Source organism: Peromyscus maniculatus, chromosome 19 (assembly GCF_049852395.1).
Source record: "Peromyscus maniculatus bairdii isolate BWxNUB_F1_BW_parent chromosome 19, HU_Pman_BW_mat_3.1, whole genome shotgun sequence".
Lineage (NCBI taxonomy): Eukaryota > Metazoa > Chordata > Mammalia > Rodentia > Cricetidae > Peromyscus > Peromyscus maniculatus.
In genome coordinates, this window is record NC_134870.1 from 31273240 (window position 1) to 31300967 (window position 27728).

The window sequence follows — 27728 nt, forward strand, 5'->3', positions numbered from 1 at the left end:
ACTTGTTCCTGAGCAATTCTGACTTAAAGTATTCACATAAAATCTTCAATACTGACCAGTGAGAAACTATTACTATTTAACCAAACACCTAAAGTGCTTTTGCACAGGTGAGTCCTTTAGATTTTCTAACATGCCTACTTTCAAAAGACCATTTCTACTCAGTAATTTGAAAAAGTATACAAGTCTCTAGAAAACACAATCTGATAAACGGATTTGAAAATGTATCAAACTATCTTAAGCGTATCATTCTGATGAAACAGAAAAGCATTAACTTACCTTGAATAGCCATTAGAAAACACCGATCGACCTGGGAAGTTCATAGTTCCCAGGGAAGCTAGGTTATCCTCTCCAGATCCCTGGCACCTATTCCAGTTTTCAGAACCAACAGGAATTGGTGGAATGACATTAAAAACAGGCTTCTGATCCTGCTGTTCAGAAAGGGATGCTGCGTTCATGTCGTAGTGGTACATCTGTCCTCCAGAGGTACTCACACCATGAACAGAAATGGCAGAGATTTTATTACCAATTATATTTGTCCCAGAAAAGCTTGCCTGACAATAAACTGGGCCCAGTTTCTCTTGCTTAATTACCCCGGGGGTGCAAAGTTCAATGAAATCATCTTTTTCTGTTTTCACTTGGGGCAGCGTCACACTGCTGGTGCTTGGTAAGATCGGATCTCCAGTATCCTTAATTTTAGGTTTAGTGTCCGGTAAAACAAAAGGCTTACAGTCCTCATTTGCATCCCCTTCCAAAAGGAATGGATCATCGTCTCCAGCCAAAGGAGAGAGCAAGTTTTCGTCTATCAACAGGTCTGACCTCCAAGGACTCTCATTTGTATCTTTACCTGGGGACCCAGCAGAAAACTCCAAATCCTGTAAGATGTCAAAGGTGCTTTGGTCTGTGGTATACAGCTTCACATTGCCACCATTGGTGCCAGGCTGGCTTTTTAGATTTTGCTGTTCTGAAGATGCCTCAGAGTGAGTGTTGGGAAACTCCTTCTCTGGAGGGGCAGCACACCCAGTAGCAGATGTTGAGCTCTTGGGGTTCTCTGGAACACTGGTTGACCTATTGAGGTTTGCAATACTTTCTTCCAGAAGCCGAAAGTCTGTTTCCCCAGAGGAAAGGTTAATCTGGCCCTGCTGTGGGTACCCCAAGTCATTTCCCATCACTTTTGTTTCTGTCTCCCCCATATACAGGCCCATAGACAGTGAGACGGCTTTGGACAAATCAGGCTGCTGCGCATTGCTTGTTGAGCCTTTTGGAAATTCAAGGAGAAGCCTCTGCTGCTGCTGCTGCTGCTGCTGCTGCTGCTGCTGCTGCTGCTGCTTGGACTCTGTCTGAGAAGCAGCAGTCAGTGAGGACAAAGATGCAGACACCTTCACAGTAGCTCCTCCCCTTAGGCTTTTATGAAAGTCCATCACGTTCCCCCTCTCCAGGACAAGTAAACTGCTGGGGACTTCTCTACCAGGGGGAGCTAAGGATTCTTTGGAGTCCATTGGCAAATATTAACTAGAAAAGAGAGCGAGAGAGAGAGAGAGAGAGAGAGAGAGAGGGCATAATAAGCTATAAAATCACATTATCTCTGATCCGATTAGTGAGAGACAGCCTATTAAATGAACCCTTTAGGTAACTCCCAAATCAAAGTCTCCATTATCAGAAGAATAGTTTCTATCTTCTAAAATAAAGCTATATCCCCTGCTCCCATCCAGTGTGCTACATTTAAAACGCACAAAGCAGCTCATTTGCAAGGACAAAGTTATCCTGAATTGATTTGAATTTGGCTGTTTATCCTGTTCACTCCATGGGTAGCTTTGGCAACCACAGGAATTGTAATTTGTTATCAGTGATTATTCTAAAGGTTCAAGTTGATGTCAAAGTATCTAACTTTTTTTTTTTTAATAAAAAGCATGATCCTTAAAATTCCAATGCCTTTTCAATTAGTGGTGACTGCCTTTCTGGAAACAAACACATAAAACATTTGATAAACGCTACCCTATAATTGTTTGTACCTTATGATTCGCAGTTCCATCTTGTGCCAATCCCCCACATCCAACCCTTTCAAGGTACAACCTCCTGGTGAATTATGCATATATTATTTGAAAAAACCAAGCAACGCTGTTCTTCTTATCTTGTCATAGGCTAGGGAAATGCTCTTATTTTTTTAACCTTCATTTCCCACTGTAAGTACCTGTTTAGTAGCCTCAACCTTCAAACGTTGGATATAAGAAATGATATATACTGTATATAGCCTAAAATGTATATTTTAAAAAGCAGAGTAGAATTTGTACTGCTTCTTCACTACAGTTTAAACTTATTTAAATATTTAAACAGAGCAGAACTTACCAAACTCCTAACACCAAAATTAATTGCGTTATATTTCTTTCTAAAAATTGCTTAATGCACTCAATACAAAATATTTTATCTCTAGATTTAAGAATTTTTTCTTTCCAAATATTGGGATACTAGGGAAAATAGGAAAACTGGACTGTGGAATCACATATAAATTCAAGTAAAACCCATCCAAGAAAATGCTCAGAAATATTTTCTCTGCAGCTTTCAACCTTCACTTATTTAAACTGTATTTCTTCAGATCGTTAGTATATTATTAATAAACAAAATGTTTTAAGAGGTTGGCAAAGACTACGGTAAGTATATTTGGGTAAACTTTTCCTGTACCAAGACACTAAGAACTATGACCATCTTCACTGAAAGGGGAACGTAAGGAAGGTGGAGAGGGTGGAACCTGCCCTAGGGATCTTCCCTGTACATGGTTTCTCTCTCTGAACCCACCCAGGTCCTGTGCATCCTACAAGGATCTCTAGCCACGAGATAGCAAATAGCCCCTAGTGAATTTCCACACCCGCTTTTTTTTTTCCTTGACAGCTACCTTTCGAGCCTGAAACCATAACAATACTTCGTAAAAACGAGATGCCCCCTTAAGCGACATGTATACCCCAGTTAAAACTGTAAATAACCCTGGGACAGTGGTTGGCCCTCACGAACTATGCCAAGGGTCTTAAGTGGTAAGGCCGCAACGATCGAGCCTGCAACCTCAAACATCAAAGGAGCACTTGTCAAAAATCCCTGCACAAAATAAAACTGCGGCCAGGGAGGGTCTCTTTCTAAAAAGGGACCACTCAGAAAAGTCGGGCGCGAAATCGTGCCCCAAAGCTAGTGCACAAGTCGTCCGGGGGGTGGGGTGGGGTGGGGGGGAGAAGGAGGGAGAAAGGTGCGAGTTGAAGGGAGAAATGTGTCCAGACCTGTTGAGTTCTCTGCGGCACGCCCACTTCTAGCAGATAAGGCCGGGCGGGCGAAGTCTGGGCTGCAGGCTGCGAGCCCCGAGTCCACCCTACAAGCCCGCAGCCCGCAGCCGCGCGCGCCCTGAGCCTGCCGATCGCAGACGCCGCTCTGCCTACCCCCCCCTCTCCCCGCCCCGGGAAAAGCGGGGGGTCCGGGCGGTCCCCGAGGACAGCGAAGAACGGAGGGCTCGCGGCAAAAGCAAAACCAAAAAGGACGCCAGACTCCCGCCGGGGCGCGTGAGGCTTCCACCGCGGGGCAGCGCGCGCCGGGCCAGGGATGGCGGTGCGGGGAGAGGAAGCGCCGGCGCTGTCACCGCCGAGGCCCTTTCGTCACCGTCACCCTGCCTCTCGCCAGCCTCCACCTCCAACCCCGGGCTGACAAAAGTTTGCCAAGTCCCGCCGCCCCGGCTGCCGAGCCCCTCGGGGAGCGCCGCCAGCAGCCCGCGGCTCACCTCGGCGCGGGCGCCCGCTGCCCAGCCCCCGCTCAGCTCACCTCGGCACCCGCGCGCTCGCTCGCTCGCTCGCTGGCTCGCCCGCCCGCCCGCCCGCCTGCGGCTCCCACCGCAGCGGGATAAACAAGTCAGCGTGCGGACGCGGGAGGCGCGCGTGTCACGGAGAAGGAAGTCAACAGTCGCCCCCTCTTCTCCATGGGGGGAGGGGAGAGCCCCTAAGCGCGGAAAGTCGCCCGCTCCCGGCTGACAAGCCGAGCCCCGCGCCGCTCCCGTCTCCCGCGCGCGTCCCCCGTCCCGGCGCCGCGCCGCCCGGCTGCGGCGTCTCGTTCCACCCACTTAGAATCCGTCCCCGACGGGCGGGCGGCGACTCGGGCTCCAGGCACTGACTCGAGCTCGCAAAATGGAGGAGGCGGAGGTGGAAGGGGAGGGGGGGGGGAGCGCGGACACGCGAAAGGGCCGCCCGGCCGCGGCAGGCGAGCGGGACCGAGCGAGGGGCGGGCGGAGGCGGCGCCACGGCGCGCACACACTCGCATACACGCGCTCCCACTCCACCCCCGGCCGCTCCCCGCCCGAGGGGCCGCGCCGCGGCCGCGGGGAACGGTGCAACCTGTTGGCGACTGTCGGCAACTGCAAGGGCGCCCGCCGCCCTCGCCCCCTCGCCCAGCGTGCGGGGGCCCCCGCCGGCCCGGCCCCGACGGCGCCTGCCAGCCCACAGCTCCAGGCATCGCCTCCGCACCGGGCGAGCGCGGCTTCGCCATCGCCACCCGAGGAAAAGAGAAAAAAAGTGCGGCAGCGGGGTGCCGACCTGGCCTGGGAGGGAAAGCGAGTTTCTTTAGTTTCTCTTCTCCCTGTGCTCCTGCCCGCCCCCGCCCAGCTCCGCGCCTTGGAACCGCTCCGCTCGGGAACCCGCCCCGTGGGGTTCGCCGCCAGAGCCCCCAAGGGTGACAGGCAGCCGGCCGAGCCGCACGGGTGGTCCGCGCCCGCCAAGCGCCGAGTTGCGCGAAGTGTGTCACACTAGCAGAGGGGGGCTCCCGGGATGGCACGGAAACGGTGCAGCAGAGCAGCGCCGCGGCCGCTCTCGGGGGGCCGGACGGCAGACACGCCCTCTGGGGAAGCTTGGGGAGGGGAGGGCAGAGGAGAGGGTCAGCGCATACGTACTGTGAGCCCTAGTTGGGGGGGGACTCGCGTGCCGGCAGGTCCCCCACCCCCGCATCGTCTGGGCGGCCCCGTCTGCAGCAGCCGTGCGCGCGCGCTCACACCGGGAGAAGTTGCAAAGCAGAACCCACCCTCCCCCGCGCCCCGACCGTCCCCCACCCTCTTCCCCGAGTCTGCGAGGCGGCGGCGGCGGCGGCGGCAGCAGGAGGCGCCGCCTGCCAAGTTCAACCCCCACCACTCCCTCCCCGCCTGCCAGCGCGCTCACACTCGGAGGAAGTTGCACGCCGAATGCAAAACCTCTAGCGAGCAGGATTTTCTTTGCACTTTAAAAATTGTGATTAAGGAAGCATGGGTGGTGGTGGTGGTGGGGTGGTGGTGGTGGTGGTGGGGTGCAGGCTTAGAAGCAAGTTGCAGACGGAATAGTAAGTTGCAGGAGAAGTCCGCCCTCTTCTTAGCCCAAACTCCTGACCTCTCCTTCCACCCCCTTCGGGGCCCGCTTCCAAGCTCCCCGCCGAGGCCCCTCCCCCGAATCTTGACATTTGCAGCCCCAGGCTGGGTGCCTTGCCCAGCCTTCTGGGTTCCAGGGACCCCTCTGGCCCACCCAATAAAACAAGACACGCAGAGTTCAGCTCTAAAACGGCAGCGTGGAGCTCCCTCCAAGCTGTTCCTGGTCCGCGCCTCCTCCGGGGTCTCCAAGAGAAAACACGTGGCCAATCACCCCCGAGGACAGGAGAGGGGCTTGGGGCGAGGGTGACAGCGCCGTGGGCGCGCGCAGGAGCGGCCCCTTGGGTGCCAGCCGCGTTGGGCAGGGCAGGCTGGGGCGACGCGGGGACCCTGCCTTTCTGCACGCAGGGGTTTGGGGCACTGGGAGCAAAGGTGTGGCGGTGCAGCCTGAGGGTGCGGGGAAGTAACTTTTGTCACCACCACCACCCCAAACACACACAGGTGACAGCACTCGGCACTTGTGACAATTTAGCCGAGGCTGCCGCGCCGACTCCACCTCATCCCCGCCCGGGCGCGCGCGACTGCCGCCGCCGCTCGCCCCGCTCGCCCTGGGACTCCAAGGGCGGCCGCCGCTGCCTGACCCCTTGGAGAGCCCTGATTGGGGGAAGCGCGTGCCGGAAGCCGCGCGCCGCCATCTTGGTAAAGTGCGGTGACGCCGCGCGGCCACCATCTTGGCCGAGGCGCTCCGCGGCGTCCCAGCGAGACGCCCCCTCCTCGGCTGGGAAGTGCAAAGCGCTGCCCGGCGCGGCCAGGGGGAGAACGTGGCTGTGAAGCAAGCGGGTCCCCTGGGCAGGGGTGCCCCGCCGTCGCTGCCTCCGTGGGGTCCCGGGGCCGCCATCTTGGCAAAGGAACCGAAGCTGGGCGCCTCGTCCAGGAAAACCTCTACCGTCGTGGACCCCTCCCGCCAGAAGAGTGCGAGTGAAGAGCCCTTGAGCCACTTGGGGTTAACGGGAAAACAAAAACGAACAAGCCTTTTAAGTCGAGAAGAGAGATCCCTTCCTTCCCAAGGAAGGATCCAGTCAACCGGGCTCATCGTGGGCAAGGAACTTAAACCCATGACTCTGCTACTTTGCTTGCTTGCCAGTTTGCACAGCCTCCGAGGGAGGCTCCAGTACTGGAATCAGAGGACTTGGGAATTTGGTTCCCTAACTACCAACAAGATTCCCGGGAGGCGGGTACTCAAGCCTACAATAAAACTCATGCTAATATGATTATCTTCGATGTCTGCCTTAAAAACAACAACAACCAAGGATTGTGCGTGTATATTATATTCTTAGGTATACCTTCATACCATAAACCTTCTAAATAACTGAGTTACTTATCTAAAGAATCTACTTCATTTTTCTTGCATGTTTGAGTTGTAAATGATACGTTTTTTTAAAATAATTATGATTTTGCAAGAATTTCCACTTAACGTGTTCCCTCTTTTGCATGTCTAATAGTTCTTAATGTAGAAGAATACCTCATTTTAAATTTAAAATTGAAAGTATTTTCAGCTGAACAAAAATATGAACTTTTCCTGTGTTTTTTTTTTTTCCTTTGTAGTGGCCTAACTATGCCTTAGTTTGTTACTTCAATAGAAAAAAACATCTCAGGCTTTAATCTGCCATATTTATTTAAAAGTATGCTTAAACTATCAATAATTGATCATATTTGCACAGTAAGAAAAATATTTACGAGTTCTGCTTAACATTCATTGACCCTTCTGCCTAATTTGGCTGGAAGTGTTGAATGAAATGTTATTGTATTTTACTTCTTAGGAAGTGCTAGGGCCCAAATGGGGGACCTCCCACCTGCTCAGAAAGTGCTCTGCCAGTGTGCAGTGTCACATTGTCTTAGTTAGGGTTGTTATTGCTATGATGAAACGTGATAACCAAAAGCAACCTGAGGAGGAAAGCGTTTCTTTCACAGATTCACATAAACAGTTTGTTATGAAAAACAATGAATACAGGAACTCAAGCAGAGCAGGAACCTCAAGTCATGAGCTGATGCCATAGAGGAGTCTTGCTTACTGGCTTGTTCCTTATGACTTATTCAACTTTCTTATCATCAGCCCAGGGAGCACCACTCACTATGGGCTGGGCCCATTTTTTTTTTTTTTTTTAATCCAACAAAGACCTTATCTACCTTTTTCATTATGTTATATCCCTGGAACAGAGGTACCACATATATTGGGCTTTGAGTAATATTTTACAGAGTTATAATAACACTGAGTCAATTAGTCAACTTGAGTTAAGTTGGCTAAATGACTTAATAATAAGTTTATGAACATTACTCAAGACCTTCATGCTTATTTCCATGGATTTTAACTTCCAAGCACACTGTACCCATGAACAACTAGATCAATTATGTTTTTACAGTATCCTGCACAGTTTGATAACATCTTACAATGGCAGTTCATTTGTTGTATGCACATTTATTATATTCTTATTCCTGACTGGAATATCAGCCTGAAAGACAGAGACCCAATCTTTCCTGTTCAACAGTATATCTCTAGTGCATAGTTGATGCTCAGTAGGTGTTAGTAGAGTAAATTGATGAATATGAATTGAATATCATGTCCTAAGACAAAATATTAATAAGCCTGAGCTTCAACCAAATCACCATTTACATTGCTGTAGCATTTGTGCTGCAGAGGTTGCTCAGAAAGTAACAGCACTTTCTGCTCAAACAAGTCCTCAGAACCCACATAAAGTCTAGCATGGCATCAGCTGCCTGTGACACCACACAGGTATGGGGTGGAGTGGGGTTGTTGGGCAGAGACAGGAAAATCAATGGGGCGTGCTGGTCTCTAGCTAAGCTCCAGATACAGTGAGAGACCCTGTCTTATGGGAATAAGAGAGGACAGAGCAGGACACCTGAGATCCTCCTCTGGCCTCCATGTGATCTCACCGATAGATGTAATCCTACACACACACACGAGAGAGAGAGAGAGAGAGAGAGAGAGAGAGAGAGAGAGAGAGAGAGAGAGAGAGAGAGAGAGAGAGAATAAATAAAGCATTATACAAGCACGATTTAAGTGAGTTTTTCCTTTCTGCTTATCTGTTTTATTATCTCCATTCTCAAGGGAATAATCCAAGCCACAGGGCCAGATGATCCCCTCAAAAAGCATCAATCAAAACATATGAAGCTCCTGCTCCAGCATATACAATGCCTTTCTATTACAGTGATATGAAGGTTCCAAGTTCCATTTTTCTGTTTACGTCCATCATCTTCTGTCTGTCCCTTTATAGAAGGCAAAGCCTTCCAGCACTTATTAGTCTTGTATTTAAACTTGGCATAGTTATCTAATATTGAAAGTGAGAGAATCATAAAAACTGGTAACTTGTAAGCTTTTTATTTTCTGAGACCTAAAACCCATCACTGAACGTGTAGTTGCCCCATCTTTTAGGATGAGGGTCTACAATTTTATGAGTTCTATGTTATCTTCCCTGTGTGGTCTATTTCCGCACTGTATTGAGACTAAAGCCAGTCTCTCTATAGGGGGCTGTAATCTTGAGAAAGCTCTCAACTCACTATATCTTAGCTTTGACCATTTGTAAAATGGGAATAAAATAGTAGTGACTTAAATTACAAAGATTAAAAAAGTTTAATATATATGAGATAGTAATTCATGAGACATATTCATTTATCATTGACAATTATTAGACATTTTAATTTCAATTTTCCCTAGTTCTTAAAAAGTAGAGAAGGAAATTAAAGACATTTATAGAGTAAATCAGATTTTTACTCGTCCCTGGTTCTTTCCTCCTGCCTCACTCCAGTCTTTTGAAATATCTTCTACCCACACTCCTTGACTGAAATTGTTTATAGTATCTTTCCAGTTAGATTGTGTGAAAGAATGACTTCCTTTCATACTTATAGTTCATCCTTAATATGAAAACAAGTTTGAGGGGGAAAGCACAAGAGACTGTGGATAGCTCAGCTGGTGGCAGGAGAAATGTATGGAGTGACCTTAGCTCTATGTTCACCACTGCCTGGACACCCAGGGTAAGTGTCATATGAAGACTAGATGACTTGGATTTATTGGGATGCATTAACCAACTTTTGTTGGAAAAGATCATTCAAGAAAAGGCTCCTCCTGCTAGCCCACCTCTACCATTGGTTGGCACATGTTTTCCTTTACAAATGGACACATCTTTGAAACTTATTTTCTTATAGCTATAACCTTTTTCATGGCTCTGCTTCCTTTTATTTGTTTCTTTACCCATCCCTTAAATCTATGATGTTAAATGTAAACTGAAGCCAAAGAAGTTTTTGTTAATGAATAGTTTTGAAAATAATAACTATATGGTAATCCAACACAACTTTTCTTATTGGCTGTCAAAACTTACTTTAAAATATTTCTTGAAGCCATCATAGCAACTAAATGCCACTCTAACATTTGACTCTGGAGACACATTCTTTGGGCGTTACAGGTAAGTAGTTCAAGAGAAACCCAGCTAAACTTGAAAATCCCATTTCTGTGTGCTTTAATATTTTCATTTGCAAGAGACATGTTTGCTATTTTTTTTTTAAAAAAAATGAGTATCTCAAACTCTTGATCAGAATCAGTTCTACTTTGGTATGTGTTTCTTTTCCTGATTGGAATTAACATAGATACTTGGAAATGCTACATGATTACATCTTTCCTCCCCACCCCCACCCCCCACCCCACCCCCCCTTTTTTTTTCCTCTTTGCTTTTATCATAAGCAACTTAAAATACCAGCTTCTGTTCCTGTGTATGAAGTGTTTGTGGCTGTCCTGGTTAAGTCTACGTCCTCTATATGAGCAGAACTTGAAGCAATAAGAGATTAAAGGTGAGGTAAAACATCAGCTGATAAATTAGATACATGTTGCTATAAGCAGAGATCTAATGTTTTAAATGTTTGGAAACATTAGAGCAAGCACACAGAGTAATTGCAACAATTAGACGTACATTGTTTTTCATTTGTGGCATTTGTGGCTGGCCATTATGTCATTAGCTTTCTTCCTTTTCTGATTTAATCTCTTCTGCCCCATGCTCCTTTGGTAGACAGTGTTTCAGTCTGCCCTATTTGTTGCTGGCATTGTTCAGCTCAGTTTTGAGAGGCTTTCCTTCTGTTTTAGCTCTCACACTTCACTTACTTGTTTAGATTATGATATATTTATTTTATTTGGAGCTAAATTGGAGGTCAGATTTGTACATACTTCATATTTTAAAGCTGAAGTTTATTAAAGATTTTTAACATAGATTTAAGCACAAGTGTTAAAAGGAGACACATGTAAGAGCCGTTTAACACATGCACAGGCAGGTGTGGACCTCTTAAGAGGCAGTAGAGTCTGTAAGTTCTTTATACCACATTCTAAAATGCTACAAAGCTATATTTGCTATATTTTATAAAATATTTTCAATAATAGTATCAATATTAATTTTTTTCTATCCTCTTGTTTAATTTTCAAACTAAGGTCTGTATTTGAAACTGAACTCACAGTTTATACACTTGAATGGATTTGGGTCAGCCATGCAGCCTTTCAGTTTGTAGCAGAAGGGAATATCTACCCATATATCTCACAGGACGTAGGAGATTTTAAACTTCAAGAATTATTCAGAAAAGAGGATGGCATACATAATGTTTGCATCATTAGAAAGTTATGACAAAAGTACCAATTATCTTTACCCCTCTTCATTCATGCCCTAGTGCAAAGGGCAATAAAGTTTGAGGCAAGTTTTAACACAAAGCAGCTTCGTCTTGTGTCAGAGCTAGCTGTACAAGCTTGTAAAAGCTGCCTGTTAACTGTTTAAAGATTTTGTTAGTTACTAATCATGGTCATTATTAAAAATGAATTGTAAACTTACAGCTAAACATTTCAACAGCAATGTTAATAAATGCTCAGGAGTGATTTACTTTCTATTTCACTATTATTTGATGTTTGTAGTATAGTGGACATCTTCTGGTATGTTATAGCATATGGACCCCTAGTCTCTGCATTCAAAAGTGTTATTTGGGTAGTTTGAAATCAACCATGGTGATGTTTTTGCACCATAGAAATTGGAAAAGCTATACAGTAGATCTTTATGTGTTTTGTTGATATTCAGACTTCAGTGCTAGGGGATATTTTGATAATGAAGAAGACATTTAAAGTTATGTTTTTTTTATGAATAAGTATTTCTCCAGTACTTGAAAACCATTATCTTGTTCATATTCACTGATGGATTTTTTTTTTACTATCAATATATATCTTTGTTCCTTCACTATTAGCACATTCACTGGTACAAAAATATCAGTCAACAATCAGGTTAGAAGTTTAACAGTATCTGTTTTGCTGAACTGAATATGAATCAAACATATATTTATTTATAGTCTGACTTTACCAAAGGAGTATTGAACCATAGGCTGGCTATCAACACAAGCCAGGAAAAGATTATTGAAATCAGTCTTTGGTAATCAGTTGGCCATATAGAAGTTACTCTTAAAGAGTATTGTATACATTATTATGTTTTATAAATTGTGTGACATATGTCCTTTATATTGATGAATTTATATAAACAGACTTCCCTCTCACCTAAATGGAATGACAATGGAAATGACAACAGATTGGATGGCTGAAGCCTTTGGAAGATGAAAAGAAAACAAGCCAATCAGGGTAAAAGAAATATCTGGCCAGGCAATGGTGGTGCACACCTTTAATCCCAGCACTTGGGAGGCAGAGGCAGGAGGATCTCTGACTTTGAGGCCAGCCTGGTCTAGAGAGTGAGTTCCAGGACAGCCAGGGCTACACAGAGAAATCTTGTCTTGGAAAAAAAAAAAGAAAGAAAAAGTAAAGAAACATCTGGATGGGAATGGAGGTGGGGAGGAACACAGAGGAGTTGGGAGAGGGGAAACCATAATTAGGCTACACTGTATGAAAAAAAATCTATTTTTTAAGAAAAGAAAGAGACTTAGAGGAACATTTATGCTGGGGAGTGGGGGTGCTGTCAGTCAAAGTCCAAGAAGGGTCAACAGTGGAGATGGTAGGAAAGGAGTCCAAAGGAGGGTGCAATAAGAAAAAAATCTGGCAGTGCTAGGGTTTCAGAATGTCTCTGAAGCACATGTGAAAGGCTTTGTTTCTTAGTTGTTGAATTGTGAATTTCCTCATTCACCTACCTTAGGACCCCAATGACCTGGGAAAGAGCTTCAGCTATTACTACCAAGGGCTGACACTTTGAAGATTCCCTTTGGATATGTTAATTTGTTTATTTCCATTTTCTGATAGTTAAATACCTTATAGTTGGCTTAAATGGATCACAGACTATTAATAGAAGATCAGATCAGGATGTAGCATGGTGATAGAGTACTTTTCTATCATGTATAAGACCAAGGTTTAATTTTCAACAATGTATAATTAAGTTTCTTTTCAACTAATCTAATGGAAGGGGTTTTCTCAGCTAATTTCCTCTCCCATTCATGCTTGTATTCATTCCTGCAACTTCGTATACCTTCAACAAAGTAACATCTCTTAAATGTTAAGCCTTAGCTTAAGGTTTCAGGCACATAAAATGATTATGGGTTCAATTATTATGTTTCCAAAACCAAAATATATAAATACTCATCAATTAAAAAGATTGTGGTAGAATCCCTATTATAGAGGAATTGGAGGTAGAGAGTGACACGTCCTTATCCCACATAGAGGACTTGTAGGAATGTGGCAGTCACTGCATGAGCACTATAATATGCATCAAGGAGTCACCTGAGTATCAGAGGTAGGAAAGCTGGTGTGAACACAAAAATGGTGGCCAGGCAGGATTGCTTGCAGGATTACTTACTGATTTGAGTGATGAATCTCATTCAAGTGGTTTGGCTATTTCTCAAGAAGAGGCACTCAAAATAGAAGATTGCCATTATTATTCGATGAGGGCATTTAAAAATACATTTATAAGACACCCAACCATTAAAGCAAGTTTGTTGGTTTACTTAAAGTTCACTTTCAGGCATGGCTAGATGTGAGCCCATGTCAAATGGGCTTGAATTCTATCTCTTAGCTTTAATTTCCCTGCTTTTGTTTTATTCTTGGGAAAGGTATTTCTGACTGGTGGATGGTGAGACCTATATTAACATGTCCCACAGTAGTCAAGAGTTCTCTCTGGCAATGATCTCCCTTGTCCTCTTGCTGAAAGAGACTATTTTGCTTTCGTTGGGCTGCATGAACCAATAACCATGATCAAGGGATATACTGCATGTGCATTCTGTATGGCAAACCCTAGATCAGGTATTAATGCCTGAAGGGCTAGTGCAAGGGAGGGAGGGAGAAGAGAGAGAGAGGACACAGACAGAGAGACAGAGAGAGGTGTCTCATTTGGGGGCTTTTAAAATGGGAATAAAATGGATGTTGGGCATGCAGAAGTCAACAGACATTCAACTTTGCAGTTATAGTTATTTATCAAAATTTAACAGTGACCTAAACATCACACTTAACATTTTACCTGAAGTGTTTGTTACAGTGGAAAGAACCCTGAAAACTAGGTACAGTTGTCACAAGTGCTATTGGTTTCACTTCCTGACATTAATAGGAATCAGATGTTCATTTGTACTTTGAAATTTCACATAGTACACAAATGAATTGACTATTGCTTTGGAGAAAGAATGCCTCTATTTCACTGGGCTCTTTTCAAGTGATGTAGTGTTTTAAGCTAGCTTTATAGTCTTCCATAGAAGGAATTGGTCTTGATTGACTATGGTTTCAACAAACATGAGGGGTGCAGACGGCTGCTGTGAGCCTCTGCCTGCCCATTCTGCTTTCTGTCTTGACAAGCTGAATGTCATGCAAATGTCTCCAGCCTTGGCACTAGACAGGCAGGAAGCCAGAACCAGTAATAGAAGCAGGAGGCAGTCTGTGAATACTTGCTGATTAATTTTAGCTCCATAGGCTTGATGGGTTTTCCATCCCTATAATTATCATCAGCAAATAGTTATTGAATGATGTCCAGCATATTTTTATTCTTCTTTCTTTGGTCCTAATTTTCTTTTTCTATTTTACCTCTCAGTGTGAGTTCATCACACGTATTTCTGTTCCTCAGACCCAGAGTCTCCCGTGATCAGTGGGTAGGGACTCAGTTACATTCCTCCTACAAGATTATTTATACAGCATTATCTGTCTGTTTATTATCTATCTATCTATCTATCTATCTATCTATCTATCTATCTATCTATCTATCTATCTACCTTCTATCACTTATCTACCTGTATAAATAATCTTTGTTATGAGATGGCTCAAATACTCTCTGAAGTGGTAGGAGAATAAATTGCATGTGTGGAAGATAAGATCGGTGACTGAATAACTATTCTGTTCTGGCTGCTATATTAGTAGATCATATCAGCTTTATAAGTTGGCTTTTTTATTAGAAATGATGCACAACAAGGCTGTAAGTTCTTACTGGACTTGATCTGTGGAGGAAATGGAGAACAGGGGTGAAGGTATGAGTTATGAATGTAATAACTGTCAAAAGACCTTCTAGAAGAGAGATGATGGGCACCCAAACAAAATGGTTACCTTTGTGTGTGTGACATTAGATGGATGAACTGCGATACCTTTTCTGTCTTGATTTTTTTAAAGTAATAGGTATTAAAAATGGTATAAACTTATTATCAGAGAGAGACATGTAGAGGAGAATGATACATAAATTGCCACCCCTCTGTAGTCCCAATTTACATATATAATTAGTGTGTAAGAGTCAGTACTTCCTTAAGCCTTTTGTCTGGTCATGGGTTCATGCATGTATAACCCAATAGTTTTTATATTAATTAAAAAAAGTATTATTGTGTGTATAATGTGTAAGTATAGGTATGTGTGCCATGGTGTGTGTGTGTGTGTGTGTGTCTGTGTGTCTGTGTGTCTGTGTGTCTGTGTGTGTCCAACTCTGTGAAATGGTGGTTCTCTCCTTCCATATTTATATGGGTGGATTCAGGGTATTGATCTCAGGTCACCAGGCTTGACTGGCAGAAATATTTACCTGATTAGCCTGTTTTTCTTTAAATAAAATAGGCTTTTATTGCATGCATTTTTTTAACTTCATTAAATGTCTTGGGGTTTTTGTGTCAAAATTTCTAGAGTAATTGTAAATTATAATGCAATATTACTGCATATTTAAATTATTTCCAGTTTTTCACTATAGTAAGCCATGCTAAGATGAATATCTTTGTATTTATACTTTTACATCATTATGCAAGTACTTCTGTAGTAAAGAACTGAGATGTGGCTCACGCAATTACTAAGTACCCACTGTGCTGCACTGGTGGAAATGCTTGTCTATTCCAGCCTATTTTTTTTCCTCTTGTCTTCCTTTGGGTACTCTTGAAAAATTCAGTTAGAAGAGCTATGAGTGGATATACAGAACAAGCTCTACCTGACCATCCCTGCATCTGATTTAGTCATGCCTCTACTGGGTCCGTCCTTATGTGAGAAATAAGTCAAAGAAGAGGAGTTTATTGAAGTGGGAAAAGAAGCCCACAAGGGATCATTTAGGAACAGCATAATGGTTTGGTTGAGCAAGCTTCAACCTGTCAGGGTGCCATGGCCCTGTGGTGGGATGTTGTTGCTTTCCCACCAAGAATCTGCTTTCCACATATGACATCAGATCTACATTTCTTGTTGCAAAGTATTATAACTTAATTCCATGTGTTCATGGTACTATAACCATCTCTCACCTTGTGAGTGGGACAGACCCAGCTTCTCAGGACATTAGTGCAGAGATAGGCACAGAGCAGGGGCAAATGAACCTTTTTTTTTTTCTAGGCTTTATGGGACTATTTAGAAGCTTATATTTAAAAAAAAACAAATGAAACAAAAATAAAAACAAAATATTGCATGCAAGCTTGGAACAGCTGGATTCTACCACTTAGAGACACTACTGAAATAAAGTAGGAAAAAAGAGAGAAGAAAAGAAAATCTGGTGATAGGATCTTCATTCTCTAGTGTATCCTGAGTCTAGATTGTTCTGGACCTGACTGCCACACACTTCAGTAAATGACAGTAGTATGTCTCCCCTTTTCTTCTTCCCCCTTTCCCTTCCTCCTTTTTTCTTCTCCTTTTCTTTAAACTTTTTTTCCATTTTGCTCCAGCAAATTGGAATTAGATCTCTAAACTTTTGCCTCTAAAAGAACACTGGTTGCAGAACCAATGGTGTAGAACACAAGAATGCCACTCCCCCTGGAGCAGAGAGGCAGCCCACGGTTGCTGGGCATCTAAGATGACCTCAAATTGGATTAGAGTTTCCTCTTAATGATTAATGGGTTGAGATGGGTAAACTCCTTTATTTAGAACATGTGCATAGCAAGGTTTTCAGTCTGAAGTTAATTTTCTGACTCTGGCTATATTGGCCTCAGAGTTTCACTTTTAAAAAGGAATGATATAGGGAAGTGCTTCTCCATTAGGGGTATATTTCAAAAGAAACAGGATAAACAAAACCATGGTGATTCATGCCAATGGATTATTTAGCTTCAGTATAAAACCCTTGAGTTATTAATCTGCTTTATGTATCTTTCCAGGTTTATATTTTATTGTTTTGTTTACAGAAGACTTGACAATACATTAACTTGCACTTTATCTGTATATATGATCTACTGGGGTTATACAATAAAATATTAATGTTTGCTTACCCTAAACCAAAGCCTGAAAGCTCTACTGATATGAAAATCAATACCGCAGTTTAATTCTATCTGCAATCTTTATGCAAACACTATTTGTATTTTATTTACACAAACTTTACATTTCTTTATATTTGTAACAGAAGCATTTGGTATGGGTGATAAGGTAGTTATAATCATTCAACATTTATTTGTTTATGAATAGCTCCAACTCAATCTAGTAGATTTCAGACTACGTATCTGATCAGGCGTGTATCCCTGACAAATCATTTCACTTCTCTGGGTTTTTGTTTCCTTATCTGAGGAATAATGTAGCAAGAGTATTTGCTTTACAAGATACTTGTACAGAATAAATAAGATATTCCCTACAAAGCCTTTAGCAATTGCTGGCACTGAGCAGTACAGAGTAAAGCAACCGTTATTCCTACAAAATGTGAGAAGGCCAGCACCACATACCCCAAATAAAGTATACATGATCATGACATCAGCTCCCTTCACATGAAGCTCTGTCTTCCTCATATCATCAGCTGAGGTGTGAGGCTATTGAGTACCTGCTGAAGATTCTGTAAAAGAAACCCAGGCACTGGCTGGGAATTTGAATTTTCCACATATGATTTCCCATGCCTATTATCACATCTACAGAGTCTCGTAAGTGTATAAGCTACACAAGTTATGTATTTCTGCAGTTTTATCATTATGGAACCTAAGAGGACTAGAGATTTCACTATCCAACTGAGCATGGTCAAATAAAGACAGATATTTAAAAGCACACAAGTCGATCATGTGCTCTTTAGCCAGCAAAATCCTACAGCTAAAAGAAATAAAAGCACAGGGAAATGGAATGATTTGTTTGAAGTCTCACCAACTTGCTAAAGACCCAAAATGAACATGAAAACATTCTAATTCCTGGTCAAGTAGTTCACACAGGATACGTAATGATATATCTTCAGATAGCACTGTTTACCTAGCATGAATTTATTGCCAGTGACGTGTTAATCTGCAAACTCACTTGTTTACTTTTATCAGTGCTCTAAAAACCCTTGCCCTGAAAGATCAAAGTTTGTACAGTGGAGTGGACACTGCACTGGACTTCAGGACAGGGTTTGTGCCTCTCCACCCCTCCCCTCAACTGCATGATTGTAAGTCACATTTCCTCCTTACGACAGTTTCCCTTTCTCTGCTGCTTAGGTCTCTGGACTTCCCCTCCTTATTGCTCTTAACCCATATAGAGATATTGCCCTTCTGTATCCTCGGGAGACAGACTTCAGGGCTCTCCGTGAATCCCACTAACCTACAAATGTTCAAGTCCATTCTATAAATGACCACTATGTAAGTGGTTGTTATAGCACGCTGCCTAAGGAATAACAACAAGAGTTATGTACGTTTGGTGCAGGTGCATGTTTTTCTTTGTGAGTGTATGTGTGTACAAGTTTGTGCAGGTGAGTGTGCATATGAAGCCTAGAGGTCAACATTGAACATCTTCCTTATGTTTTTGAGAGAGGGTCTCTCACTGAACATGGAGCTGGCCAGTTCAGCTACACAGGTTGGCCAGCAAGCCCCAGAGAGGGAACCTCCTGTCTCTTTCTCTCCAGTGCTGGGATTCCAGGCTCCGTGTCCAGCTCTTTTATGTGGATTCTGGGGGGTTAAGCTGATGCTTCCTTATGCTTAGGAAGCAAGCACTTTACCAACTGAGCAATCTCCCATGCTCTGATACACCATTATTTTCCCTGAGTACTTTTGGTCTGTGATTAGTTGAGTTCACAGAATTCATGGATACAATGGACCAACTGTAATGATGGGCATCTTCCTACCTATGGCTGCAAAGCTTTGGCTAGCACCCCCTGAATTCCTATTGTTTGCCTCTATGATGGCGCTGAAGATGAAGGTAAGTAAAATAAGCCGTTGTTCTTGAGAGTCTCTCAGAATAGAAAGGTCAGAGAAATAAAGGGAGGAGGAGCCAATAAAGACAGCTGTGGTAGGAGCGCTTGGGTGGGAGGGTGAAGACAGAGGAGATGGATGAGTTGAACATTCCCTGGTGGATGGGGACCCACAACCACAATCTGAAGCTAAAGGTAGGAAAGCTCACGTTGAGGAGCAGCACAGTACCAATCACACTGGCTTGGGTTGGGGTAAAACTAGAAAAAAACCAGGCTCTGCACGTTCCTCAGGGTATGACTTTCTGGTTACCTCAGCTTCCTCATCAGTTATAACAGGCAGAGGTCTGGATTCCCTTTCGAGCTGTTGTGAGCAGTCATTGAGATCACGCATGCTGATGTTAGCAGAACACTAGGCATTAAATTGTTAAAGTAGTGGTAGTAGTAATACTAGTTTGCTTTCACCAAACCTGTTGTTTTCTTCCTTTCTTCCAGGGACAAGGACATATTTATAAACTGATATCCCATTTTGTTGTTGTTGCTATCATCATCATCATCATCATCATTTTTGAGACCGGGTTTCTCTGTGTAGCCCTGGCTATCCTAGAACTCTCTCTAGGTAGACCAGGTTGGCCTCAAACTAAGAGATTCACTTGCCTTTGCCTCCTGAGTGCTGGGATTAAAAGCCTGGGCCACTACCGCCTGGCTACATTTTGTTATTTTTTTAAAGGGTATGTGTGTGTGTGTGTGTGTGTGTGTGTGTGTGTGTGTGTGTGTATACTTGCTTGTATCTCTGTACATTGTATTTGTGCAAATATCTGCAGAAAAGATGGTATCAGATCCTCTGGAACTGATGTTACTGGCAGTTGTGAGCTGGCATGTGGGTTCTGGTAACTGAACCTGGGTCCTCCACAAGAGCAGCAAGAACTCTTAACAGCTAGACTATTTCTCCAGCCCCTAAAAATATTTTTAACAACACTCAAGTACTTGAAGCACTATGAGTTAAAAAAAGAAAGAAAGAAGGAAAGAAAGAAGGAAAGAAAGGGAAAAAAAAAGGCCAGCAACTTGACTCAGCAGGTAAAGTACTTGCCACTTGTCTGTGTGTGTGTGTGTGTGTGTGTGTGTGTGTGTGTATGTGTGTGTGTGTGTGTGTGTGCCAATGTGACACAGCTAGAGTTAATCTAAGAAGAGGAGGGAACCACATTTGAGAAAATACCCTCCTTAATAAGATTGGCATGTAGACAAGGTTGTGGGTCATCTTCTTAGCTAGTCATTGATGTGGTGTCAATCCTGAAAAGGAGGCCTCAGGTTATATGAGAAGGCACAGGGAAAGAGGAGGAGCAAGCCAGTAAGCAGCACTCCTCCATGGCTTCTGCTTCAGTCCCTGCCTCCAAGTTCCTGCCTTGAACTCTTGTCCTGATTTCCTCAGTTATGGAATGTGGCTTGAATGTGAACCCTTTCCCAGTTGGCTTTCAGTGTGTCGTGGAGTTTCATCACAGAGATAGAAAAGTGACTCATACTGTAGGAATGCTGTTAAGTGTCCCATGATGCACAGGGTGATCCACTACAGCAGACAATTATCCAAGTCACAGCCAGTGCTGAGGTCAAGTCCTGCCCTAGATGTAACCTGTTCACCACTACTTTTCATCAATCATCAAGAAACAAGAATCATCAAGAATGCTTCATCATTTACCTACAAAAGCATTTCCTTTGGGCATGTTACACGTTTTTACATAGTTTACCACCTCCTTTGGATAAGAAAGTTTTCTAGAGTTTTTGGTGCAACCATTCAAATGGTCTTGTCAAAATATTGGAATTTGTGTGGAGGTGGTGGTGGGGGGACCTGGACATATGCATGCAGTTTCCTACTCTATCACTGTCTATCTACTTTATACCTTTGAGACTGGATACCTCCTTGAACCTGGAGCTAGGACGGTTTAGCCACCTCAGTGGTGCTCTTGTCTGTGCTGCCTACAGTGCTGGGGTTAAAGGTGCATGTGCCCATGCCTGGCTTTTCACATGGATGCTAGGATTCAAACTCAGGTCCTCATGCTCACACAGGATGGCACTCTTATCCACTGAGCCGTCTTTCCACCCCAGGGGGGGGAAAATCATCCTTTTTCATAGATGGATAACAGGATAAAAATGTATGTATTATGCTGGAATTGAACTCAGGGCCTTGCACATGCTAAGTCGGTGCTCTGCAAATGAGCTGTTCTCCCCGCTGTATGGTGATTTTAGTGATAGTCACCTCCAAAGGCATTCACTTGCCCCTAGTTTCCGCTCATTTTTTTCCCTCAGGAAGTAGAGAAGCTTTGACGGCCTTGGCTAGGCTTCATCACCACAGAGATGCAAATGGCCAGCTTTGGGGAGGAAGGAGCCAGTTGACTTTGAGCTCCCCAAATTTTTACTAACACTTCTGTCCGAGCTGGGTCAGTACCAAGATAGCTCACAGGTGTCCGTGAGTTTGTCTCTTTTTTTTTTTTTATGAGGCTCAGCTTCAAGTAGCGTTTCTAAGTTGCAGTATTAATAAGTCTCACCCCTCGGTCTCTGTTTTCTTTCTTCTAGAAACAACGTAGTGGTTAAGCAGCTGGCTCTGGGGTGAGACTGCCTGGGTTGGAGTCTGGTGCTGTTACTTGTTGCTATGCGACCTTCACAAGTTTTTCAGTGTTTGAGTGCCTCAGGTCCCTTTATTGGTAAGATGGGGAGGACAGACTGCCTGACTCAGAGGTATAGTCAGGATCCAGTCTGTTCCTCAGTGTAGAGCGTTTACACCCCAGCTTCTTGTCTGTGTCCCAGCCCCCCCCCCAGTCCCATAACTGGATGTGTGAGGTCATGAAAATTCAGCAATAGTCAAAGATTTCCAAACGCTCCAAGACCGAAAATTCAAAAATCAAGTTTGTAATGACTCTGAGGTGTTTCTCCCAGCACTGGCCCACATTGCATCATATGACTTCACTGCAGCCTTGCTTCTGAACATACCACACAGAAGGTCAACAACACTCCCTAAAACATCCTGACTAAAGATTTGAGACTATAGTACATTATACATAAGATTGTTTTATTTCCAAGTTTTCACTTCTTATAGAAACATAATCATCTAATTAGAGAAAGCAAAGACTTTTAATATTTTCCTACCACAATATCTCAGCATATAAAGATCCAATCAACATAATTTAGGGTTGTATTCTGTGTATTTGGTTTTTAAACTTGCTATTTGAATTATTTGCTTGAATTTCACAGAAAGTATCCAATAAGTTTCAGTTTGGAATTAGGACAGAATTTCCAACAATTTCTGAAGTGGTGTTAAACATACTTTGTGTTATATATTTATGCAAACCAGTGCTCCCAGCACCAATGATTATAAAAATCCAAATATTGATCAGCTCTGAAAATTGAAGATGCTCTTCAGTTGATAGCATCAAGTATTCAGCTAAGATTGAATTATTTATGTAAAAATAAGCACATTCATCTCATTAACATGCCAATCTGCTTTTTTAAAAAATAAATTACAAAATTATATGTATACAGAAAATTGAAAATTTCTTTATGATTTCATGTCTACAAATGTTTGATCTGTATACATATTTTATATACCTGGGGTTGTGTGAAAATGGGAAAAATGTAAGCAGCCCTGACTTAGAACAGTGTCAGCTGTCACTCAATGTAGTCATTCTTGTTTCCTTTGAGGGATAACTTGCTTGCCCACTGGACTCCCATACTCTCCTAAACTGTAGGTGTGGTATGTACTAGGAAGGAATGCATGTTCCCACAGGGCAGGTGACATGGTCAGGGGCAAGGCTAGAAAGGTCAAGGTGGGGAGCTGAAATCGTCACTGATGGTCAGTCCTGCCTCTTTGTTAGCTGCCAGTGCCCGAGTCTCCCTTCCCCTTCCTTCCCCAGTGCACTGGTCTCCTCAGGTCCCTAGCATTTTCCCCCAACTGTCACCGTCACTCCAAGGGCATCCCTCCCTGCTTTGCTTTGAACTTTTTGTGCTACTTTGCATGGCCATCCCTTAAACACTGATTTCCATTCAAATCACCTGAGGAGTTTGTTTCAAGTGCAGCTCTCCATGCCCCACCTCAAACCTCCCACCTAAGGGCAGAGTCCAGGACTCCTTATCTGAGGCACTGCGACTTACTACGTAAGAACATGCCAGGCCACAGAAGCTCTTCACTAGTTGTGACCAAATCGTTTAACTGTCTAATTGTCCCATCCTCATTTGTAAAACAACTCTGAAAGAGAAGCTATTTTGGACTTCAGAGCTGGAAGGGAGAAGAAACCAACCCATCCCACAAAATAAATTACTACACACCTAGCAGAGGTCTCTGTGCCTTACTGACATTGTCTTCGTTTGTTAAGTTGCAGCTTCATTTTTAGCTTGATACCTTAAGATGCTATTAAATCAAAACAATAAGATCATTCTTGAAGAATAAAATTGGAGAACTCACACTTATCAACTTTAAAACTTACTACAAAGCTACATGGATCAAAACAGTGTGGCTTAAGAACAGACATTTAGATGATGGGACAGAACTAAGGGTCCAGAAGCATATGTCTTGGCTCAACTGATTTTTGACATAAATGCTAAGACCTCTGACCTTTCTCAACAAATGGTTCTAAAAGAACTGGACAGACATATGCAAAGTAGAATATTCAGAAATAAACTCAGTGGATTGCAGACTTAAGTGAACAGGTGAAAGTATAAAATTCTTAGGAGAAAGCATACAGGTAAGTCTCTGTGACCTTGGATCATATAAGGGTTAGATGTGATACCTAAAACTGACTCAAACAAAGTCAATAGTCAAACTGAATTTTGTCAAAATTAAAAATCTCTTCTACCTCAATAGAAATCATGAAGAAAATAAAACGTTGACCCACAGAAGGAGGCAACAATTGCAAATGTGTATCTGATAGAGTCTAGATCTGTTATATATAAAGAACTGTTGTTACTTGACAGTAAAAGGACAACATATATTTTAAAGGTGCAAATGACTTGCACAGAGTTGTCTAAAGAAGACATACAAGTGACTAATAAACATATAAATGATATTAAAAGATACTCAACCTTATTAGCTGTGAATTGACACAGGAGATATTACTCTATATGCATTAGGCTAGGAATGTTTTTAGAAGAGGAACATAATGTTTTGGTGAAGATGTGGAGAAAATGGAGTTCTCCCACAGTGATAATAGAGTTCCACAATGGTTCAGCCTTATGGAAAATGGGTTACTAGGTCCCTCAAAAAGTTAAACCTAGAGTTACTGTATGATTTTAACAAGTTCCCTGGGGAGTCTAAGAGATTCCCTCAAACAATATGGGTCACTGCCCTTTGTTGCTTCCCAGAACTTGAAGGTAAAACTATTACTGAAGACACATACATTTCATAGACAGGACATGGAGGAATTGAACTGGATCTGACCTGGAAGCCTCTTCCCTGAGGGCTATCTCTCATACTATAAGAAGGTGCTATGTTTGCAAACTGCCAAGAGAAGAGCAATTAATAGTACTACTTATATGTAAAGCCAATAAACCACAACAATGGCCAGATATCTCCAAGGGTACAATAGTGGCACTTATATATTGGAGTAACCAACTGATGGGGGAATGCCTTTCTCTATGCTGTGAAAATATGTTGCTCTGATTGGTTGATAAATAAAGCTTTTTGGCCTATGGCAAGGCAGCTTACAGGCAGGTAGAAAATCCAAACAGATAGACAGGAAGAGAAAGGAGAGGCAAAGTAGACATCAGCTGTCACCGAAGGAACAACATGCCAGCAGACCAGTAAGCCACGGCCATGCGGCAACTTATAGATTAATAGAAATGGCTTAATTTAAGATATAAAAGCTAGCTAGCAAGAAGCTTGAGCCATAGGCCATGGCCATGCAATTTGTAATTGATATAAGCCTCTATGTGTTTACTTGGGTCTGAGTGGTTGCAGAACTAGGTGGGACACAAGCATTTTATAAATGGCTGTGGGACCTTGGTGCCAGGCAAGACCAGGAAAATTTCAGTTACAACCAACAGCTGTTTAATTGAACTCAATGCTCAACTGGAAGGAGTTTATGTCTGGTACTATAAACCTATCCAACTATCCATGGCTGGTGAGGTCATGGACCCAAGAGGATGATCTAGTACTGCCACTTTCCTAGCCATTGGAATTTCTAGATGCATTCTAAATATGTATTCTTATATCCACAAATAAATAGGTGCTCACCCTTAATCAAAAAAAATCTAGTTTTTGCAGCAGATGGAGAGTATTATAGAAATCTAAAACTGGTCAACATACAGAGAACAACTGATTATGGGGTGCCAATCTCATAACCCCTCCACTGAAGGTTCAGGGAACATCATGGAGGAGGGAGATTGAAAGATTCTAAGAGCCTGGGGGACCAAGACATCTGCTGTGATAAAGCATCTTTCGTACATGACAGGGAAGCTACATCCTCGAAATCTAAACAATATGGTTGCTCAAATAAGATCTGCACAATGACAAATACCAGTTGACATGCCAACATGGGGGTGGGGAGCTCTCACATGCCCCCAACATGTCCAGATGAAGAGCTACAGGCAATCTGGCTGCTGAGAGAGGGAGAATCAGTCTTCTCCAGAGACAAGGCTCTTCATAGGTTATCTATCCCAAGTGGTCAGCCCTAAACACACAACCATACAAGAAACACTAGATGAACTCAACAACAAGCTGTATGTATGTATCTTAGGGTTTCTGTTGCTGTGACAGAGCACCATGACCAAAAAAGCAAGTTAGGGAGGAAAGGGTTTCCTTGACGTACACTTCCACATTACTGTTCATCACTGAAGGAAGTCAGGACAGAAACTCAAGTAGAGCGGATCCTGGAGGCAGGAGCTGATGCAGAAGCCATGGAGGAGTGCTGCTTACTAGCTTGCTCCCTATGTCTCTCTCAACCTGATTTCTTACAGAACCTAGGACCACCAGCCCAGGAGTGGCACCACCCACTATTGGCTGGGTCCTCCTCCATCAATCACTAACTAAGAAAATGCCTTATAGCTGCATATTTTGGAGGCATTTTCTCAATTGAGGTTCTCTTCTTTCAGGTAACTCTAGCCGTGTCAAGCTGATATAAGACTAGCCAGCACAGTATGCATGTAAGTAATTATGTATGTATGTATGTATATGTATGTATGTAATAATAATTAAAGAAGTCATGAATTTGAGAGTGAGAGGATGTGAGAAAGAGTTGATAGAGAGAGAGGGAGGAGTAGAAATGATGCACATACAGTACTCTTTTAAAAAATAGAAAAATACAAAAAATGAGGTTTTTTTTGAGTGAAGTTATACATCTCTACAAAACATATTATAGTTGAGTATTCACAATGACATTATTCCTATTAGTCAAATGGTTATAACTTAAATGTCTGTCAAGTGATGAATGAGAAAACAAATGTGGTTCATACAGCAGATACTCTAGATCAATAGATATGAATGATGTGCTGACCAGAGCATGCAGGGACAAATCTGTAACACATTGTTCTAAGTCAGTGGTTCTCAATTTGTGGGTTGCTACCCCTTTGAGGGTCAGATGACCTCTTTACAGGGGTCACATATCAGATATTCTGTATATCAGATACTTACATTATGATTCATAACAGTAGCAAAATTACAGTTATGAAGTAGCCACAAAAATTATATGGCTGGGGGTCACCACAACATGAGGAACTGTATTAAACCATCATAGTATTAGGGAGGCTGAGAACCACTGTTCTAAGTGGATGAAGCCAAATAAAAATGACCACATACAGTGTGATTCCAGTTACCTTCCAGCACCTAATGGGAGATTATAGAATTTGGGATTTCCTCTTTTTGTTCCCATGCAGTGCTACGTTTGAATGCACAGCCTTGTGCAAACTGGGCAAGTCCTCTACCACTGAGCTATGTACCCAGCTATCTGGGATTGCCTCTGCTAGTGAGAAGGCTATGGTCAATATGGAGGTGGATAGCATTGTAACCAAAGGACACTATGAGCTGATGATCTGCTGGCATGCCATTCCTAGCAGAGATGGATGTATTGGGTTATGTCCTCAAGACATTAGAAAGGGATTTACCTGATTTCTCTGCACACCCTCCACTGATTGAATTTCCTCTTGTGAGATGCTGTGCTAGACTGGTTAAATGCCAGACTGATTTACACCGTATGGGTCCAGCTCTTATCTCTATCACTTACTAGCTTTGTGTTCCGAAGTTACATAATCTTTTGCTCTCTAATATGAAGGGGATTTGGCTATACGTTCTACTTAATAGACTTATTTTAAGGCTTAAACAAACTAATCACATAGATGGATTTATACTGTGCTTAGTAGAACAAATAATAATAATAATGAAGATTAACCACCATGGTTGCTGTTACTGTTTCTGTATGGATGCTATTTATGTTAGAGATGAAAAAATGGACTACGTACATTTGGCATTCTGTTCACCATTGAAAATTACCTGAGCAAAGTACAATGATATACATCTCTATCTATCTACATATAAAATGTCATAATGAAGCTCCATACACTAATTATAAAATAAAGAGAAAATTAGTAAGTTGGGCTTACTAGGGTGTCAGTCACTTGAACTTGGAGTATAAGTCTGGCAGAGAACAAGGACAGTGCGTTGACAGATTGGGATTCCTGGTACTTCTAAGCTGTGGATGAAAACCACAGCCATGGCAATGTTATCAAAGTCACAGATGTCACCTTATGAAGCCCCTGCAGGCTACTCCTGCCCTAAAGATGCCATCTCATGAACTTTAGGAGGAGATGCTACAAAGGAAGGGCCACAAGGGCCCCTATGGTCACATGGTGAAAGCTGCGGGCCTAATCTCCAGATCTGTATTACA

General features: G+C 43.0%; 1 protein-coding gene across 7 annotated transcripts in view; it reads right to left on the reverse strand.

The window, feature by feature from the left end:
- The window catches only part of Nr3c1 (nuclear receptor subfamily 3 group C member 1), a 130630-nt gene that overhangs the window by 97056 nt on the left and 5846 nt on the right, over nucleotides 1–27728 (reverse strand). For 2 of the 7 annotated variants that reach the window (XM_076555092.1, XM_076555090.1), the window contains exons 1-2: nucleotides 3793–3936; nucleotides 277–1509 (exon numbers count right to left, since the gene is read on the reverse strand). In XM_076555092.1, coding sequence (XP_076411207.1) covers nucleotides 277–1496 — 1220 coding nt within the window. In that variant the 5' untranslated portion in view covers nucleotides 1497–1509; nucleotides 3793–3936. Of the gene's footprint in view, nucleotides 1–276; nucleotides 1510–3260; nucleotides 3400–3792; nucleotides 3937–4087; nucleotides 4303–4909; nucleotides 5093–27728 lie in introns of those variants that run through there. The other 5 variants (XM_042264117.2, XM_006976924.4, XM_076555093.1 and 2 more) reach the window with 5 other exon arrangements.